Source organism: Suillus bovinus (genome assembly GCF_016758785.1).
Source record: "Suillus bovinus strain UH-Sbo-P2 chromosome Unknown EDB93scaffold_128, whole genome shotgun sequence".
In the NCBI taxonomy this organism is placed as follows: Eukaryota; Fungi; Basidiomycota; class Agaricomycetes; order Boletales; family Suillaceae; genus Suillus; species Suillus bovinus.
In genome coordinates this window covers 1540-21280 of record NW_024542184.1, presented here as the reverse complement: position 1 = coordinate 21280, position 19741 = coordinate 1540, and the positions used below count along the sequence as shown (strand labels likewise).

Below are 19741 nucleotides of genomic sequence, written 5' to 3'. Positions count from 1 at the left end.
TATGAGACTTGGAATTATGGTAAGACTCTTCAACATTATTCGGACTGAAAGTCTTCGTGCGGTTTATATAGTACGCTTCGCCAATACTATATCCGATCCGGTAAGTCTGAGTTTTCGGACTTGTTATGTTCCGGTGCTGCGCTGATGTCATTTTTGCTTCGGCTATTCCCGTCTCGGACTATGACCTGACTCTGACATAGGGAATGTTAGTGGTGCATAACGATAGCGGTCAACATGTACTACCATTCAGCATTTTTATCGCAAAAATCAGCATGAAAGAGATAGATATTTGATTCCACCTCAAGACCTTGCATCGGGGGAAGTAAGCATTGCAGTGCGACCTGAAACACAAAGGAAGCCCTCAATGATCAGTGAATTTAGATTTCTAAACCAGTGTTATGCATGCGACTACTTGAACCACAGGAAAATTCCAGCCGTCAGTGATGTCGGCAACTTATCTCCAGCGCGATTTTTGGGGTATGAAATCATGTGGTATTGATCTAATACGGGTTTAAGCGTGTATACTCTCGTCGGCCCAGCTAGGTGGCCGAGCCGAAGGCGTCACGGTCCGATTACTCTGATGGGGTGGGTCAAAAAGATCAGGGCCCCGGAGTATTCATCATCATACAGACGCACCGTTGTTTCAGAATCCCTATTACATTTTCACAGGCCAACGATACGGATGCAAATCAGTCACATGTCAATAACATCACATCTTCACGCAATGTAGGTGTACCATTCTCCATCTTCGCATGAGTATCATCAGCCTAGACAATGTAATTATTGTATTCTGGAGCTGTCACATAATAAACATTCTCGTACCATATTTCTGCCCTTGTCATTGTTCTCCTACACTTCAAATCCCTAGTTGTGGGCTTCGATGTAGATGGTGAACGACTGTGTTAAGTAAGGGAGTGCCAAAGTACCGAAAGCACTCAGCGCTGGTTAGTCTGATAGTTTAGAGAAAGACTCCTGACCGTCTGAGGCAGGAAGTTCAAGACGCACACGATGCTGGACAAGATAAAACGATGATACTAATGTTTCGAACGCGCACAGAACATAGTACGAAAGGCATGCGAGCAGCGACCCCCATTTGTCAGTGGCAGGCAACTTTGAAGCCACCTTCGGTGTTTGCCGAGAGTCAAAAAATTAGCTCTACTGCTAGCTCAGGCTAGCTCCCAGCGTGCTGAGTGCTCTCAGTTAGAATTTCTTTGTACGCCACGAAGATATTCACCCACTCTAAAATGTCTCACTAGTGCGCAAACCCTCCAGGACTACCGTTCACATTTTCCAATCATCGGCCTCTCTAAGGGCTCACATTCACCGAATTCTATTAATAACTAGATAAATCAAAACTTGGAAGGAATGCCAACAAAAATCGGCGATCTGATTCCCGATGACATATACTTTCATGGTCCATGCCACCATCCTTGGATCTAACCCGGCATCTAATTCTAGGCTATCACGCTTCTATTTAGTGCGGGGATCGGCTTCGTATCCCTCCATAGAGGTCAACTTCCTGCCATCGATCGATACCTGGAATCTTGATCATATCCAATATCCAGAACTCGAGTACTCATGATCATCCTCCGTTGATTCGCCGGTCCCTGCCACCCATTCTATGACGATCAGGCCCTTCATTCAAGCGATCATTTGCTTGCCCTAGAAGCGACTGCGATCGATGCCAATATATCTCGTTCGGTACTTTACTCTGATTAGCAGTGGATCCAACGGAATGTCGTGGCTGACGCGGTCTCATTCGTAGTTTGATAGGTACGCTTGAGGTCTTCTGACTTGAAACTCTGATTCTCTCATACTTTATTCACCGCTCGTCCCCTTGCCATACTCATTCGCGATAGTCGTCGAGTCATGAGTCCGCGCGATTCATTTTTTTTCTCTGTGGCCCGGATGTATGAAAATGCATCTCAGACTAAGAGTTATCAGCCATCCTAGCTGCACACTTCGCAGTCACTTTGGCGCTCAGACAGAAAAACTCCTCAGACGCGAGGATCAGGTGTCTGGGCATTTGCGCTGACTATCGTTCAACATCTGACATCAAGGACTGTGTTGGTTGTCAGACGTTCTGGTGCAGGCGTGAGTGGATAGCTAATTTGTTTCGGCAGTGATGCAGCAAGGTTTGACCTAGATCTTTCAAATATATGTCGAAATACTATATGTTAACTAAATACCACGACGACCAAATGTCTCCTCCCTGTAGGACACTCATCAAGCATTTCCCGATAGCTATACACTACTGCTAGTTGATACATGTACGCGCTCCTCGAAGACAATCGAATTCATGCTAGCTTCCGCATCAGAGTTAGCCACGAGCTTGGCATTATATTCTCGAACGCCAAGGACGAGGCGTGGTCCGAGCACAAACATCTGCACGACAAATAGAATTCGAAGAGCACCAACGAATGTCTGAACTCCAATAGAATTCGAATTCTACAGAAATCATGAGCAGTGCTTACAAGCAGATATTAGCAAAAGGTTGACGCACCAAGAGGTCTGGAAAGAAAAACGCAACCTCGAGGAAAGAGACACAGAAAACGCTAGCATGTGCGAAACTTTAGCAGAAAAAGATGACTACATTCACATTACAAGCCCACCTCGCAAAATAAAGCACGTGGGATTTTATCAACACTGTGAAACAGTCCCTGATGGTCGATCCTGTCGATGAGCCGAGTCGCCGAAGGTCACGAAAGTGTTTCACAGATATCCAGACTGCAAGACACAGTGCGAGGACCTCCCAAACAGTGTAGAGAACCCAAGTCACTGAGATCAGAAGTTGAGCATCCCCTTCAAGTATATAATTGCACACGTATGTGCCAGAAATCATCCACTCCTCTAATGTTCGTCCAATGAGCTACGTTCTTCGACTTGATGAACAAAGCTTACCCCCTACAAAATTCACGAGTCCAAGAACCGCGGTTACTCCGCCACTGATGGCATCAAGCACAAAGATAATAACAAGGAAGATGAGAATCATTCTAGATCCCTGATACATCGCATACAACCGAGTAATGACAACGACTTGCATCGTATTTCAGTCCAGTCAATATAGCACAGTGATTGGAATCGGGTAACTCACCGCACAACATGGCACCTACAGCCATATTTGTCCCATTGAGTGTGTAGTACATGCTACCGCCTGAGACACCCAATTAGCGATCACCCTTATACTAGTAGTATCAAACATTCCGACTTACACCTATTAACCCATTACATTGAGCCAAGTTCCATATTCAAAATTTCACTCACCGCTATATATAAGTGAGTTCATTGAATAGGAGTGAGATGGTTGCATAAAACTCACTGCATCTGTCAGCGAGACGAATGGCGCAGAAGCTGTGTGCCGTCTGTCAGACGAATCGAACACAAGCATATGAGACATACCGATAAAATGGATACTAATGTCCGAGCTGGTCTATTAGCACGGTTTCAAGTTGTTGGCCTCGATACGTACACAGAATATGGTATTCCCATATAGCGTATCTAGAACATTTTGGGGTCAGAACAACTGCCGACCACGCTACTAGTAGCACAACATGAGGTACGAACAAGTAGATACATCAATGTCATGAGAGACCAAGGTTGTCTCTGTCGCAAATTCAGTATACTCTCCTGTTTTTCTTCTCATACCGAACTCTTGTCACTCACCCAGATTAGTTCAATCTAGGACACCTCTTTCAGCGAGTCTGCTACTGTGATTATATCATCGACCTACCTCTTGTCCGATCGTGAGTACTGGAAATGTATAAGAATATAAGTGGTTTTCGAAGACTGTCCCCCTCACCTAGATCGTATATAACCACGACTGCGGCAGCAACTGTGTAACAGCAAGTCAATGTTGGATCAAAGGATCTTGATACGACAAACTTGTCCAATAGCTGAGATAAATGTTCAAACTGATTAGCGGCCACAAACTAGGATCATTTGAGACTACGGTCATGTTCGACTTGAAGGACGAGGAGCGAATGAGGAATGTTGGTAGTGTATAACGATAGCGTTCATGCTAGATATACTACCGCTCAGTGCTTGTATAGCCATGATGGACGTTTGATTGATCCGCACCTCGAGACCCTTGATCAATGCAATGATCAGGTTACGGCCATCAGTGAATTCATTGTAGCTGTGAGAACAATAGACGTACATAATTATGTTCCTGCTGAATAAGACCACAGATACTCCGAGTCGGAGGAATCTGTGTTGTCGATACATAGACGTGTATAACCTACTATGTGTAGATCTAGACTACGACGTAACGATGGGGAGTTCACAAAAGTGTTGTGTTGCAGCCATCACAGCTAGCAATATTTGCTAGCGTAACCTTGTGTCCCTGGTTTGAAGAGCAAAACCCAAATGGGGTGTGTAGCACCGCACATTGCCGTACAGTGACTCAGGGTCCAGCTTCGTCTGACTCGAGAGTCACTGACATGATCTAGTACGTTGGGCTGGACTGAGCGTTAGCTCGGAGTAGTAGGTGGGTATAAAGAAAAACTGTAGGTATGAATCGAGGTGAGGATGTACGAGGTATGACGAACTCAATGTCGTGGAGGAGAGAAAGAAACAGAAGCGAACGCGCATGGTAAGCTGGACGTATGGTGCCGAGAAGTTACATTACTCGGCACCTGTATACATTTCACAGGCAAGTCCCCCCGTGGGCAGCCGAGCCACAGCGTATGTTTCCGATGTGTATCAGATCACCCTACAATTCAGACTTGTAGTAATTAAAGTATCAGGGTTTTGCTATAATTATAGGCAGCGACACGTCAATACCGCAGGGACAGGTTGCATGTTAGATAAATACCACGGCAGATCCTCAACCCAAATTCTCTTCCCTGTAGAGTACAGGGCAAGCGTTTCCATACACATTACCACTAGTCGGTACATCTACATGCTCCTTGAGGACACTCAAATTCATGCTAGTTGTGTCAGAGTTGGCCACACGTTTAGTGTGATATTCTCGAACACTAAGGATGAGGCGTGGTCCTAGCACAAACATCTGCACGCCCAACAAAATATGAAGAGCACCGGCGACTATCTGAGCCCCCGTACCATATGAATCCTACAGAAATGATTAGCAGTGATTAAAAACACATGTCAGCGACAGGTCAGCGCACCGCGAGCTTTGGAGAGAGATTAACAAGCTGGAGGCAAGAGACGCCAACAAAGCTAAAGCAATGTTTAGAACTTGAGACAAAGATGACTACATTCACATGACAATCTCACCTTGCAAAATAATGCACGTGAGATTTCATCAGCGCTTTAAAACAGTCTCTGATGCTCGATCGTGTGGATGGACCAAGTCGGCGCAGGTCACGGAAGTGTTTCACGGAAATCCAGGCTGAAATACACAGTGCGAGGACCTCCCAAACAATGTCGAGCGTCCAAAACATTGAGAACAGAAGCTCGTTGGCCCCTTCGTATCTATAATCGCATATATATGTACCAGAGAGTAACAGCTCCTCTGGTATTTACCCAATGAGCCGTGTTCTTTGAGTCAACGAGTAAAGCTTACCCCCTACAGTATCTTTGAGTCCTAGTGCCCCAATTACTGCGCATGCGATGTTGACAGCCAAAAATACGATAACAAGGAAGATGAGCATCATTCGAGATCCCTGATACATGGCATGCAACCGAGAAATCATGATGACTTGCATCATGTTTCATTCTAGTCAATACCGCTGAGGCATTGCAACTGTGTAACTCACCGTCCAGCATGACATATACAACCACATTGATCCCGTTCTGTACGTAGTACGTGATATTGCCTGCAAAACCCAATTAGTGAACACACTCGTACTAGTATCAAAAGCTTCGACTCACACCTATTGCGCCATTACGTTGAGCCAATTCAATCATCAGAATCTCACTCACCCCTACAATAATTGTATTCATTGGATAGGAATGAGATGATTGTGGAATACTCACTGCATCTGTCAGCGAGACCAATGGCATACTTGCTGTATGCTGCTGGTCAGAAAAATTGAACACAGTCCATATGCAACATACGCAGAGCATAAGCACTAATTGTCAGAGATCAGCTATTAGCATGGTACTAATTTATCTGCATTGACACATACACAGAGTATGGTATTCCAATACAACGTATCTAGAACATTGGGGAGTAAGCACAAGCGCCGACCACGCTACAACACAACATGAGGTACGAACGACCAAATACAACACAGTCATGAGAGACCAGCGTGGCTTCTGTCGTGAATTCATTGTATCTCTTGCTTTTCTTCTGATACAGGTCACTCACCCAGATGAGTTCAATCTATGACGCCATTCTTAGCAAGTTGGCCGCTCCGACAATGATATCGACATACCTCTTGGCCGAGTGTTAATACTAGAAATACCATGAGAATATCAGAGGTTTTCTAATGCTGACCCGCTCACCCCAATCGTATACCACCACGACGCCAGCGGCAACTGCGAAACGGAAAGTTGATGTTAGATCTAGATATCTTGATGCGACGAACCTATCCAATAGCTATAAAAGATATTCTCATCAATCATCGGCCACGAACTGGGGCCGTTCAAGATTTTGGTCATATCAGACAGATGAGTGTAAGCGGATAGGGAATGTTTATGGTATAACGATTGTGTTTGTGCTAGATATACCACCGCCCAGCGTTTCTGTCGCCAAACTCTGAATGATGGATATGGATAAATGATCCTGCCTTGATTGGGTGAAATGCTGCAAAATCAAGTGACAAGTGTCAAATTAGATTTTGATTTCCAAACCAGTGTTTAATACGCACGCGACTACTTGAACACCATCGTTGGTGATGTCGACAAAATTTTCCAAGGTGATTTTGAGGTCTTTGCCGCAAACTTGCAAAAATTGAGGAGTTCCCTGTAGTTGTCGATCTAGCACAGGTCAGAGCGTGAAATTGATGTGAGTGAAACAAGCAGTGCACACTCTTCGGCTTTGCTGGCTGAGCCCGAGGCATAACTGCCCTCCGATTACTATTATGGAACAAGAAACCTTGACTGGGTCAAATATATCTCACCTTACCTGTCCATCGCATCATGCTTGAATCATTGGGACCTGGGCTAGCATGATTATATTAGCATGATGAACAACGAGATACGATAAGTTTAGAGCGAATCCAATGTAAAGCACATGGCATTCAATGCATTAACCCATCAGTAAATTTATGAACGTATGAAAATATTGAGAACAAATACTCGAAAATGCGGGAATGACATGAACGATGAACGTTTGAAAATTGAACACAGCGAGGCGCCTTCCGGAACGGCGTGTTTTCCCGGGCCAAAGTTTTGTTTATGTAACGAGTCTCGCGAGCGCTTAGCGGAATCAAAGCGGAATCAAAGGTGGTTCATCAGTGCATGAACAGCATGTCAGCTGTACATGTTGTGCCCTCTACAGAGCCATCTGGACATCACGGTGCAAGTCAGCTTTGTACAAGCTCAGTGCTCAAAGGTTACCACACTACTTCTAACATTGGGTACATGACGTTGATGATGGTACAAAATCACAATTGCAGCCCACAAACATAGGTCCAGATTCCATGGAGTTTGATAAATCAAACAGATTCTTTTAACCACTTTCAGAGTCGCACTCCTCATTGTCATCTTTGACCGCCTCTGCGCACTTCAAACGCCAAGTTTCGTGCAGCCTCCAGAAGTTTTGGTGCGAGTCCCAAAGTCGTCGGTTATTCTGGACGCACGCGAGATTCGCGTCACCGACAAATTCTACCGCGTCCTCAATCTCGGGCCATTCCTCTAATAGCCAACACATGTTGTCCTGAAGACCGGACAACTTTATCTCCCCGACGATGCTAAAACAGCAGCAGCGCCTGAGATACCCAAGCGCGTCTTCCACCCAATTATGGCTATTCCAGCAGGGGAGATCGCGCATGATGGCAACTCTCGGAAGGAGTGTTTCCATGGCGTCGAGCTCCTTCCTGTTTACCTTTCCAACTATACAGCTTCCACGCAAGTCCTCCAAATTTTCCAGAGGCTGGTTGAGTCGGATATCGATGGCGTAGTTTGTGGAGTCTCCTGCGATTTGATACGTGTTCCCAATGCTAGGACTTGTTTCGACGTAGATTGCCCAGTGAAGTGGATAGGGCCGTCGTGGCTCTTCCTCGCCTCGCCAGAACTGGACAACTTGGACATCATAAGGTTTAGTTGGATCGTTTTCTAATTCCGAGAATAACTATGGGACTCGTTAAGTCACAGTTCGCTGTATTTTACGATAGTACTCACCAAGAATGTAGACGACATTTTGAGCAAGATGGGAGCTTATGAAAATTTAGTCCATCGGCGACTCGTTTAAAATACCCGAACCCTCGTGGCTTTTTCTTTTTCAAACTGTGGAAGCAACGTGACCTTCATTGTTCTTGATGATATGCACTTTAGGGTGGACCACTTATTGCCTTCTCAATCGAGCCGCTTACAATAGCCCATTCAAACGCAAGTAGATGTCTTGGGCTCTACTAGGCTAAGCCCTGCCGGGTCACAAGTCCATACCCTCCCGCTCATTGTTACTGATCGCAAGGTGACATCAAGGTGGCGACAAAATCAACTATTCATACTCCCACATGAGTTTTCTGAGCTTATCAACATTGATTTTGATTTTTGTTATCACGAAAAAAAATGCCCGAAGGCCGCCTTGGTTCCATGCGCGATAATTCGAAATGAGGTCGTTTGGCAAAAGTTTTAGGTACGACGTGGCGCGTGTAAAACTAACCGTATCGCAGAATCGACGGACACGAATTCGACCGTGAGCGAATGCCTTTGCCTTCGCTTGAGGCATATCCCTGTTATCGACATTCTCAACCCACACCACAACGTCAAAAAAAAGGGCACGTCAACTATCAGTAGCATGGAAGGCAGCTTTGATGTAAGTGTGTTGTCTGAAATTCTATATCATTACTAACAAGGTTCAGCATAGTCATCAACGTCCACAGAGATTCCATGCTCGCAACAGTGTGCGTCAACCGTCAGCAGCATGGGAGGTAGCGTTCGTGTAGGTGTTATCTCTTAACTCGTGATTTTCAATACTAACGGTATATTATAATAGAAGGAACGGCTGTTTTTTTTTATTCGATCTACCCGACGCTGTAAACTACTAGTGACAGTCAACCTGTGCTCTTGTGCTGGTGTCAATATCGTGTATGGTTCAATGCCACACACTATGTTCTCATCAATACAAAAACGCTCAACTGCTCTCGCGCGATAATGTCTGACGCATCTCGCATATTCAGTGGGGGCAGCTCGCCACACATGATCAACGGTACAGCAGTCGACCTCGGTGCACTATTCCCACTGACCCCTTGGATCACAACAGACAAACGTTGCCATTAGCCGTTTGACGCGAGGCGTTTTGTGCTTACGGCGTGTGTCTAGATGAAGAGTTTGAAAAGCAGGACATATCATCCGATCCCAGGAGAGCGGTTCCATGGTACGTTTATGTTCCCACACGACGCAGAGCCCGTGACATACTGATACACCGCACTCTGCCAGTGCACTTCAACTCTATTTGATTTCTAATCAGCCATATTGACGATGACCTGGTAGATTCTCTCACAGCCAAACACCCTTTCAGAGGTGCGACGTACTATCAGCCACATTTTTTTTTTGAGTCACAGTCACTTTATCTCCTTTCTTTGTGTTCGCTTGGATGATCAAGTATTCCGCGTCTAGGTGTAGTTTCTAGTCTATCAGCTGTCTGGGCTTAAACGTATACCTGAGACAGCAGATTATCGCCTGAAGTGACGCAGAGGCTTTCAAGCGATCACTCGCTTGCTAAGAGAAGCTGTTATCGATGCCAACGGGTGTATGCACGCAGGTGTGGGTGTCTGTATCTCGTTCGGCGGATAATAGCCAAGAAGACAGCAACAAGAAAGATCAGCATCGTTCTAGATCTCTGATACATTGCATGCAACCGAGCAATCATAATGACTTGAATCTTTTGTTGCGATTCGTGACGTCACGCAGCAATGGGCATGAATTTTTCCTCCACGTGTGATGCTCCACACACCCGTAGCAAGAGAGTTGTCGAGCGAATCGCAGAGACCACGAATTTCCTGTATTAAGGTATCAGCTAGTGGTATTGGATTGGAATCTGAGACTCGATAGGCCGACCTTTGCAATACGTTCAACCCAAACAACCGTCAACTTCAGCGAATTGGCGTTTCCCTAATTTAGACAAGTATTGCGCAATAATAATACAACCTTGCTGCAGTCTTGTGATATGATATAACATTCTGGAGCTTCCAATTTGTCATTCTCCATCTCCTTCAAGGCCTACCTTCATTGAGTATTGATTGTGGAACGTTTGCACCTCATCGCAAGACATGGTTCGGTTCAAGGTAGAAAACAAACTGGTTTTCAACCGTGTATAGCATGCTTACCCATACAATCAAACAAGAATCGCTGGCTCCTCGTCGAATTCGTCGATACGTCTACGGTAGATACCTCCACTGAAAAAGAGTCTCTAAGCACACGAACTCTGGACGGGAGGTTGATCTACAACGCTCTCCGCGACAGCATCGTGACAAACTTTGGCGACACCGGATGGGGAGCAGTAGGGATGTCGTTGAATGGTGCGTATAATCCTTCGACTATTTATATTATCTTACATAAATGGCTGCAGTCAAGTATTTTTCACCGCTCACGAACCTTTGTATTATTCGTGTCGCACGAGATCAACATCGAATTGCATGGGGTGCAGTCACGCTTCTCACTAGCATCTACGATGTCAGGATCATTCCGCGTGTTATTCATGTCTCAGGTAGGCTTGCATCTTCGTGTGTCTCTGCCATCCTCTAAACCAAAGTGCTGCAAACGCCGTGTAGGCACCGTCAAACACACGCAACTCTCAGCAATCACATACAACCGAGAAGTTATTGCGCGGTTTCGCGCTAAACTCAAAAATGCTGGTAAGCATGGTGGATGCAGGTGTGGGCGGATTGCTCAATTTCCGTGTTTCTTGAAATGCAGCACATGACTCATACGATGACTATCTCGCGCGAAGCACTCGGGAGATCGAGGCTTTGCATGACTGAATCAGTTCGATGGTATCGTAACCCTTGTGACCCCGAGGAGCTCTTCACTCTCTTCCTTTCGGTGGTGCGCTTTGAGGCTACATCCTGAGATCGTTCCCCTTTCCTGCACGAAACTGAGCTAGCGTCAGGGTTAGCATAAGATGTTTGCAGTCACTCGTGCGGTCCTGGCTCGAGAGAGCACGCATACTAGGAATTGCGTAGGAGTAATGCAGGAATAACAAGCGAAGAAACGGAGGAACATGACAGGAATTTTGACATGGTGTGTATAGCTACATTTAACATCGACTTATGCTTCCAAACACGATATCTCACAACTTCAACTCCGTCCATACTCCTACAGCTTCACCCTCCGCTACAATCAGCCACTGTCTTTTTACTTCTCTTTCTCTTGCGACCCATCCTTGTACCCAGTCGACAATATTGCCTACCAGTTTCTTCACATCGTCACGAGCATGTCCTGCGTACAAACATACTATTACTCGGGAACTGTGGGCCATGTCATTGCTTTTCTAAATAGCGGTTGTGGATAAGATACACGGCAAGGGAATGTGGAGGAGACGTGAGGTGACTCGGAGGGATGATAGGTGTCGGGGAGGAAAGGATAGATCAGAGGGAGTGTGTGTAGGATCCTCGTGATCATCTGTACGTAGATGGCCAGGCAAGTAGAGCAGTTCGAGTGGAGCTGACTGTAAATGTCCAGCTTCGTGCTCCGGGTCTCAGACAGTTTTATTGCGAAATCTAACTGGCATCTATTCTAGGCTATCATCCATCGTGAGTGCAGTGTTGGAAGTACTTTGTTCATAATCGAACACCCATCATCGATACACCTCGCGTCTCCATCTAGACACTCCCCGGAACTTTATTCTCCTCGTGATCATCCTGCCTAGATTCGTGTCCTCACCGACACCCACAAGTTGTTTTCTTTCGTCATTGCAATAGCCCACGCTACCTTTCAATGTGCCTGCAAAATACCCTCGAGTCTTCACGTTTTCCGGGTCCGTTTCCACCTTCTACCGGACACTTCATTCAAGTGATCATTTGCTTGCCCTGGAGCGACTGTGATCGATATCAACGGGTGTATCGCAGATGTGTGCATGTCCGTATCTCGTTCGTTACTTTACTCTGATGGTCAGCCATGACTTCGCACGATTTCTTCATCTTTCCTTCTCCGTTGCCCGGATGGACGAGAATGCATCTCAGGCTAATCAACTACCAGCTATCTGGCCTTCAGTTCACAGTCACTTCTTCATCATCTGTGTGCTTCAAGTTAGACAGGAAGTCCACAAACGCGTAGAGTCAGTTGTTTCGTTAATTTATACTAATTCTCGTTTATTTCAGTATTGGGCATCGAGGACTGGGTTGGCTGCTAGACGTTCTGGACAATTTTGGCTTGCCATTTGGTGTAACTGTGGGTGGACTGTTCACTGGGTTCCGGTAAGGATACATCAAGAAATGGATTGGTATACGTAAACCTCGATTTTAAATATGCTTGGAAACATTATATGTTAAATAAATACTAAGACGGATCCTCGACCAAATTTCTCATCCCTACGGACCACCGGTCATGCATGTCCCTACACAGTACTACTAGTTGTCACATGTACATGCTCCTGGAAGACAATCGAATTCATGCTAGTTTCTGCATCAGAGTTGGCCACGAGTTTGGCGTGATATTCTCGAACGCTAAGGATCAGGCGTGGTCCTAGCACAAACATCTGCACGCCCAATAAAATTTGAAGACCGCCTAGGAGTGTCAGGGCTCCAGCAGAATATGAAGTCTGCAGAAACGGTGAGCAATGTTTACACGCATATGTCAGTGACAGGTCAGCGCACATAGAGCTCTGGAGATATAAAAGCAAGTTGAAGGCAAGAGACACAAACAAAGCTAGTCGCGCGGGACTTGAGCAGAAAACTATGACCACAATCACATGATAAACTCACCTTGCGAAATAAAGCACATGAGATTGTATCAGCACTCTGAAACAGTCCCCGATGGTTGTTCCTGTCGATTGGCCGAATCTTCGTAGGTCACGGAAGTGTTTTACAGCAACCCAGGCTGAAAGACACAGTGCAAGGACCTCCCAAACAGTGTTGAGCATCCAAACCATTGGAAACAGAAGCTGAGCATCCCCATCAGATACATCATTATACATATATGTGCCAGAGAGTATCAGCTCCTCTGGCATTCGTCCAATTAGCTATGTTCTTCACGTCGACAAGTAAGCTCACCCGCTACATCATCCTTGAGTCCTATTGCCGCCATTACCCCGCAGGCGATGCTTACAGCCAGGAACATGATAACAAGGAAGCGAAGCATCATTCTGGATCCCTGATACATAGCATGTAACCGGGCAATCATGATGACTTACATCATGTTTCAGTCGAGTCAACATCAGAGATATTGAGCTGGGTAACTCACCGCCTAACATGGCAGTTACAACCACATTTGTCCCATCCACTACGTAGATTATAATATTGCCTGAAACACCCAATCAGTGATCAGCCTCGAGTATTACTAGTATCAAAGACCGACTCACACCTGTGCAGTCATTATGTTGAGCTAGGTTCAGTGTTCAGAATCTCACTCACCCCTACGTATGAGCGCATACATTGGATAGGAATGAGATGGTTGCATATTACTCACTGCATCTGTCAGCGAGACCAATGGCATATTTTCTGTATGCCAATGGTCAGAAGAATCGAACACAGAGCATGTGAGACATACGTAGAACATTGAGACTAATTGTCAGGTATGAGCATTAGCACGGTGCCAAGTTGTTGGCCTCGACACATACACAGAATATGATATTCCAATATAACGTATCTAGGACATGTTGGAGTCAGCACGACTTGCCAGCCACGCCATAGCACAATGAGGTACGAACAAGCAAATAAAGCACAGTCATGGAAGACCATCGTTGCCTCTGTTGCGAAATCGTCGTATTCTCTTCTTTTCTGCTGATACGGGACTCTCGTCACTTACCCAGATGAGTTCAATCTATGACACCATTGTTAGCGAGTTGGCTGCTCTGGCAATAATATCTACCTGCCTCTTGTCCAATCGTTAGCACTGAAAATATTATGAGAATTTCAGCAATTTTCGAACGCTGTCCTGCTCACCCCAATCGTATACCACCACGATGCTGGTGGCAACTGCGAAAGCGCAAGTCAATGTTAGACCTAGAGATCTTGATCCGACAAACCTGTCCAATAGCTGAAAACAATATTGAAATTGATTATCGGCCACCAACTGGGACCATTTAAGACCACGGTCATATTTGAGGATGAGTATGGGCGAATGGGGAGTGTTGGTGGTGTATAACGATAGCGTTCATACCAGATATACCCCGTTCGGCACTTTTACTACTGCCGAAATCCGCATGTGATGGAGATGGACACAAGGGAACCTCATTTTCATGATCATCCTGCCTGTATTCGTCTGCTCGCCAGCATCCACAAGTTGTTTTCCTGCCCACGTTGTCCTTTAACATTGCCTCAAAACGTTACTTCAACGTGTAGGGTAGAGCACGCACGGGTACGGGTAAACCAGCGGTTTATCGCTGACGGGTGTGGCGAGTACGATGGTGTGGATTATGGAGACCCGCACGTACACTGCGCATACCCGTCGCAGTGGTTTACGGTGTTGGACGGATTTGCCTGCACAGTGCAAACTACCTTCAAATCTTTCACGTGTTCCGTTTCCCACTTTCTATCGGGCATTTTATTCGAGTGATCCTTTGCTTGCCCTAGGAGTGACTATGGTTGATGCCAACGGACGTATGTACTCTTCTCTGTCCGATATCCAACAGTTTTCCTACATCAACTCCACATGTTCTACAAATTGGTCAAGTTACGCACGGTTTTGAAACATGTCAATCGAAAACGTCGGTCTTTGCGAGTCACTTGGAGCAGTTCTGCTTGGAGAATTCAATTAATATTGCCTCTACTACCGTGCTATGAACATTCGATGTCCACGATCCTCGATATATCCTATTCTGAGCGATTTGGGCGAAGGCGCGCAGCGCCTCCCGGTCCCGAGTTGCGTGTCCTGCCAGATAAAAGGTGAGCTGCGGTTCCCAACTGTCTAGGAGTTCGACGACGCATCGAGCGAACCGAAGATACCCATAAGACTAGGAGGAGAATGGATGCTTACATGAAGAAGCCGTTACCGAACGCGGGGCATTGTGTGCCGCAGGAATTCATCTTGAATGGCGGGTGTTGCTTGAAGGTATGGTGCGAGAATCTGAGCGTGATCTCGAAGATAGATCTGGAAGGCATCACTGGCCCACCTTCCCATTGTCTTGACGACCTCGAATGGGATGTTTCGGAGGAGGTATTCCAAGGTAGCACCTATTCTGATAGCGTGGCCTTGCAATGGGTCGAGGCCAGCATCCTTTGCAGCGCGAGCAAGCCTTGCAATGAACTTTGTTTTCGTCAAAGGACGGTGTGCCTCGCCGAACTTATAGGAAAAGAGTGCGATGTCGAAGTGGGGGTTGTTGATGTTGAGATGGTTGGATAATGCGGCCTCAGGATCAGTGGGACCCTCTTGTTTCGCCCAGAAAACGTCCTCCCCGTTTTGTGATGTTTTCGTGCGGGGTAAATGAAAAACGGTAGTCGCGAGCCCATTGCGATCTGTTTCGTGACGAATGTCGGAGCGTTTGACGTGAATGGAGGGATCAAATGATGAAAGAGTTCGGATCGTGAATTCTCCAGCTCTGGCCATTGAATAAAAGGCTGTTGTGAGACAGCTACCCACTGCAGCATCGAGAGGGTTGTTGGGGTCTAGTTTCTGCAAGATGCTAGTTATAAAAGCCACGGTGTATGGTGGTCTTTTCTTCCTTCTTGATGACGAGGGCGTGAGGTTCTTGGCCGCTTTCAGCATAGCATCTATTTTGTCATCATCTAAGGACCATGATTTTCCGTGCAAAATATGCCATGCGCGAATACCGTGGACATAACTTGATATAGTTTTCCCTGAATATGATCCGGCTAAGTCTGAAATGAAAGCTGAAATGAGTTCAGAAGACGCGGGTGCACGCATGGCTTCATTGATGGAGTGCGAGTCACAATAAACATGGTAGGCGAGGATGCCGCTTCCATATGCCTCCTGGGTGCTGCCAGCCCATGCGTGGATCATGACATCTTGAATGCGCTGTGCATCTGCGTGGGGGAGGCAAGATATTGATGTGTCGTCTGTGGCTGGTCGCCAAAGACGGAGCCTGTCTTTTGCTGTGCAATGGGGTCTTAGGACGGAAATATGAGGGGTGAGATTAGCAGGATAAGCTGCAACTAAGAATCTCGATGAGGGGGAAGCCTGCAGTGTGATGTTCGCTGACTTACTAAGCTTGCGTCGCTTTAAGGAGCTCTTCTCCTTGACGACGGAGCTCGTCATTGAGGTGCTCAGCTGATTCTCGTGAGCGGGCTCGGTCATTGACGTGTGGGAGCGCTTTGAGTTTCTTACTGCATGCATGGCACTCAGAAGGGATAGCGGGATTGTCAAAGTCCGTGACGAAGGGTTGGAGTGGCTGGGGGATGCTAATTGGGGGAAGCAGAAGGTCTGAGGGAGGGTAGATTCCCCTGGATGGGCCATCCGCTGGGTTGTAGTTGCTGGGTACATAGCGCGTGAGGAAAGTGCATTGCGTAGATGCGGCGAGCTCGTGGATCCTTTTGAAGACGGTATTGGTGGCCCTGTTGCGGCTACGCCCTTTCCACCACCCTTCAACGACTCCCCGGTTGTCCCCGAATATTTTGATGCAGCTGCCCGTTGGGCATAAACCGAGGAGTGCAATAATGAGGAATTCCATGCCGACTGCCTCTGCCCAGCCAATGTCTCTGTCTTCGGCTTTCCAGCCTGGGAGGAGACACCACGCTCGCCATCTGCCATTGATCCAAATCGCGATACCAGTGCCTGAGCTAGCGTCTGAGTAAGCCGAGGGGTGTTACGACTTGGATGGTATCTGTTGGCGACGCTCAAACAGAGCTTGTGTCGTCAACGGTCTGTGGACGTCCTTGGGCTAGCCCAAGGTTAGGGGTCGTACTTGGCGTGTCTTCGGCAAGTACGATTTAACGCCTATGTCCAAATCGGGTAGCTTATGTCACGCAGGTGCGAGACAATAAGCTATATCGGCCTAGGCTTACGACACCCGAAGGTTAATCGTAAGGATCGTCGTTAATTAGAAGGACAGAAGTCCGACTAGTTAACAGGGGCTTTGCTCGTCGACGAAGTCGATGAGTAAAGGTCGAGACTATAGGCTTATCCGCGATGAGCAGATAAGAAGATAGAATATAGACTGCTGGCGAGGCAGAAGGATCACTCTGGTGAGAGTAGGAGGTCAAGAACCAAGTAGATTCAAGTTAGGGAATATGGTACATGGTAGCGAGTTTATATAGAGGATAGGAAACGTATTAGTGGGTGATAACTCGTACTACCGGGAGAGGCAATCGACAAAGGGTAAGACCATAATAGGAAGGCACGTTCGGTCTGGTTAGAACGTGCTAGATAAGGAAGTGAGTCAAAGGTCGAAATAAGAAGTGAAACGCGCAAGGGCACGATCGTGCAGCTGCGGATCTAAGTATAAGTCGCATGTGCGACTGCGCACCGAGTCAGAGATCATAAAAGGGAACAGGGCAAAGGGGATGCGTCGTGCATCATATCATAGGTTTCCGTCCGGACGGTAAGGGCAAGGGGACTGTCCGCAGGATCAGTCAGGTGGTGAAACGGAGCACGGGTATGCTTCGTCAGCGAAAGGATCCGGCCAAATGTACTGGCTTTGCTGAAGCGACAGGTAGAGGGCGAAAGGGAATGCAAGGATGACGAGGATAACAAGGGTAAGGTCGGGGTAAGGGTATGATGCGAGGGCTGATACGAGGAGGATCAGGAGAAAAATAGTAGGGGCCCAAGCGTCTAGATGTTCTTGTAACAAGGGGTCAATGATTTCGACGGGCCCTGGGATTGGCCGAGAGACGAGTGATTGTGAGAGGCTGGCTTTCCACCACCGGAGGTCATCACCTGTGTGCTTGGGGGGGGAACGAGGCATGTGCGGACGGTCGTGAAAAATGGATAGCATGGTCTCGAGAGAAACGAGGTAAGCTCTTCCTGCTGGGAGGACCAGAGAAGCATGTAAGAGCTTCCCATAAAGCTCCTGGACTTCCCGTAGCGTGTGTGAAGATCGAATCTCCCATTCTTTGATAGCTGCCACGTACTTCTCCTTCTTGCTCTGTGGGATCGAGACAGAACGCGACTCGATGTCCCAGAGGAAGCCAATAAAGGGGGCACATGACGAGAAAAGGATGTCTTTTGCCAGCTCCCAGGGTATTCCGAGAATTTTGGATAGGCGGTTGATGTCGTCAAAGCAAAATGTGAAGCGAGCATCTTCTGGGGATCGTGGGGAGGCTGTTGAGAGATCAATGATGGGAAACGAACAGTCTTCATCAAACTCTTCAATTCTGTCGTCAGGCATAGTTGAACCCCGATACCATTTTCGACCTCCTTCAATGAGCATGCCACCATTTCGTGCAATGATAGCGGCACGAGATTTGCGCAGGTTATTGTAGCTAGCAAGGTGCTCTCGCAGAATCCGAATGAATAGGTGATCGTCCACCCATTTGGATATCGGGCCAATTCCTTGTGATCGGAATATGTCTGCGCCAGCATCTGCGACCTCGCCATAGGTTCCTGCTGATGCCGAGAACCCGAAACAAAAGCTAGAATCAATGGCGAAGCTGTCTTCTCCTGTCCTGACAACCAGGCCCGGCCATTGAGAAGGATGAAGAGGTACTGTGCGGTAGGCTTCGGCCACGTCATGAACGGCTGCCTGAGATCCTGGGGGGAGAGACCAGATGAGTAGACAGATCGTCGATGCTGTACCCCATGTGCACGGATATAAGTTAGAGTCGATAGAGGAATTAATGGATGATATAGTGGCTGATGGACGAAGCGGGAACGAGAGGTTTTGTACAAGGCGGAATTTTCCTGGCTTTCCTGGCTTAGGAACCATGGAGAGTGGGGCTGTCTGGAAAGGACCAATGAGTTCTTCAGTCTCCAATTTAGATATAGGTCCGATATAACGACCAGTGGAATATTCACGGTCCAGAATAGCAGCAAAAGCGTCAAAATGTGCATGTAGCGAGGGGCTATTAGGTGGGATATAAGTTTGAGATATGGTTGGGACACTGCCCATGAAACCGAAGCGAAAACCATTCGGAATATGTGCATATTTACGTATGAGATTTGACGAAATGAGAAGCTGCAGCCAGGCCTCGGGCCTATAGGGAGTGATAGCATTAGATGCTCTCGCTTTGAGGACAGTCTTGAGCTCCGTGATCCTTTGCTCCGCACCCCGAACATTCGTGCACGTGAGCTCGAGAGGGATTGGTGCATCCCTTGGGTCTCTGCCAGTCGTAGCAGATTTCGAGGCCCTCTGGATTGACCAAATGACCCTCTGCGTTTCGACGACATCGAGTTTTGGTTCGTTTGTCCCATAGGAACTCGGATGCACATTTGTGGATGGGGTGACGGAATCAGCCAAGGCAGAGGGCGCAGGCTGATGGGCTGGTTTGGCCTGCGCCCGCTGGAAAAAACTGCTGCAACTTCTGCAGTTTTTTCGCCATTTGGTTAGCAGGGCGGTATGGGTGATAGCGGCCATCATTCACAAAAGGTACTGTCTCTGCGTGCCCATTTCGGCTGGAAC

The 19741-nt window shown here is 47.1% G+C and overlaps 2 protein-coding genes across 2 annotated transcripts; one reads left to right on the top strand and one right to left on the bottom strand.

Annotated features, from left to right (window-relative positions):
• Nucleotides 1-7567: 7567 nt before the first annotated feature.
• EDB93DRAFT_150232 (uncharacterized protein) lies at nucleotides 7568-8415 on the bottom strand. Its single transcript, XM_041455523.1, has 2 exons — nucleotides 8248-8415; nucleotides 7568-8197 (listed from the first exon to the last, which is right to left on the bottom strand). Exons 1-2 carry the CDS (start codon nucleotides 8263-8265, stop codon nucleotides 7577-7579), a joined length of 639 nt encoding a protein of 212 aa, XP_041301437.1. The 5' UTR covers nucleotides 8266-8415; the 3' UTR covers nucleotides 7568-7576.
• A 1795-nt stretch (nucleotides 8416-10210) lies between these two features.
• On the top strand, nucleotides 10211-11179 carry EDB93DRAFT_150120 (uncharacterized protein). Its single transcript, XM_041455522.1, has 5 exons — nucleotides 10211-10355; nucleotides 10415-10589; nucleotides 10640-10777; nucleotides 10842-10925; nucleotides 10987-11179. Exons 1-5 carry the CDS (start codon nucleotides 10341-10343, stop codon nucleotides 11049-11051), a joined length of 477 nt encoding a protein of 158 aa, XP_041301436.1. The 5' UTR covers nucleotides 10211-10340; the 3' UTR covers nucleotides 11052-11179.
• Nucleotides 11180-19741: the final 8562 nt, after the last annotated feature.

Excerpts from the sequence above, each read along its gene's own strand:
- EDB93DRAFT_150120 (XM_041455522.1), top strand. Across the intron at positions 10,590-10,639 it reads AGTAGGGATGTCGTTGAATG|TCAAGTATTTTTCACCGCTC; the intron begins GTGCGTATAATC and ends AAATGGCTGCAG. Across the intron at positions 10,778-10,841 it reads GCGTGTTATTCATGTCTCAG|GCACCGTCAAACACACGCAA; the intron begins GTAGGCTTGCAT and ends AACGCCGTGTAG.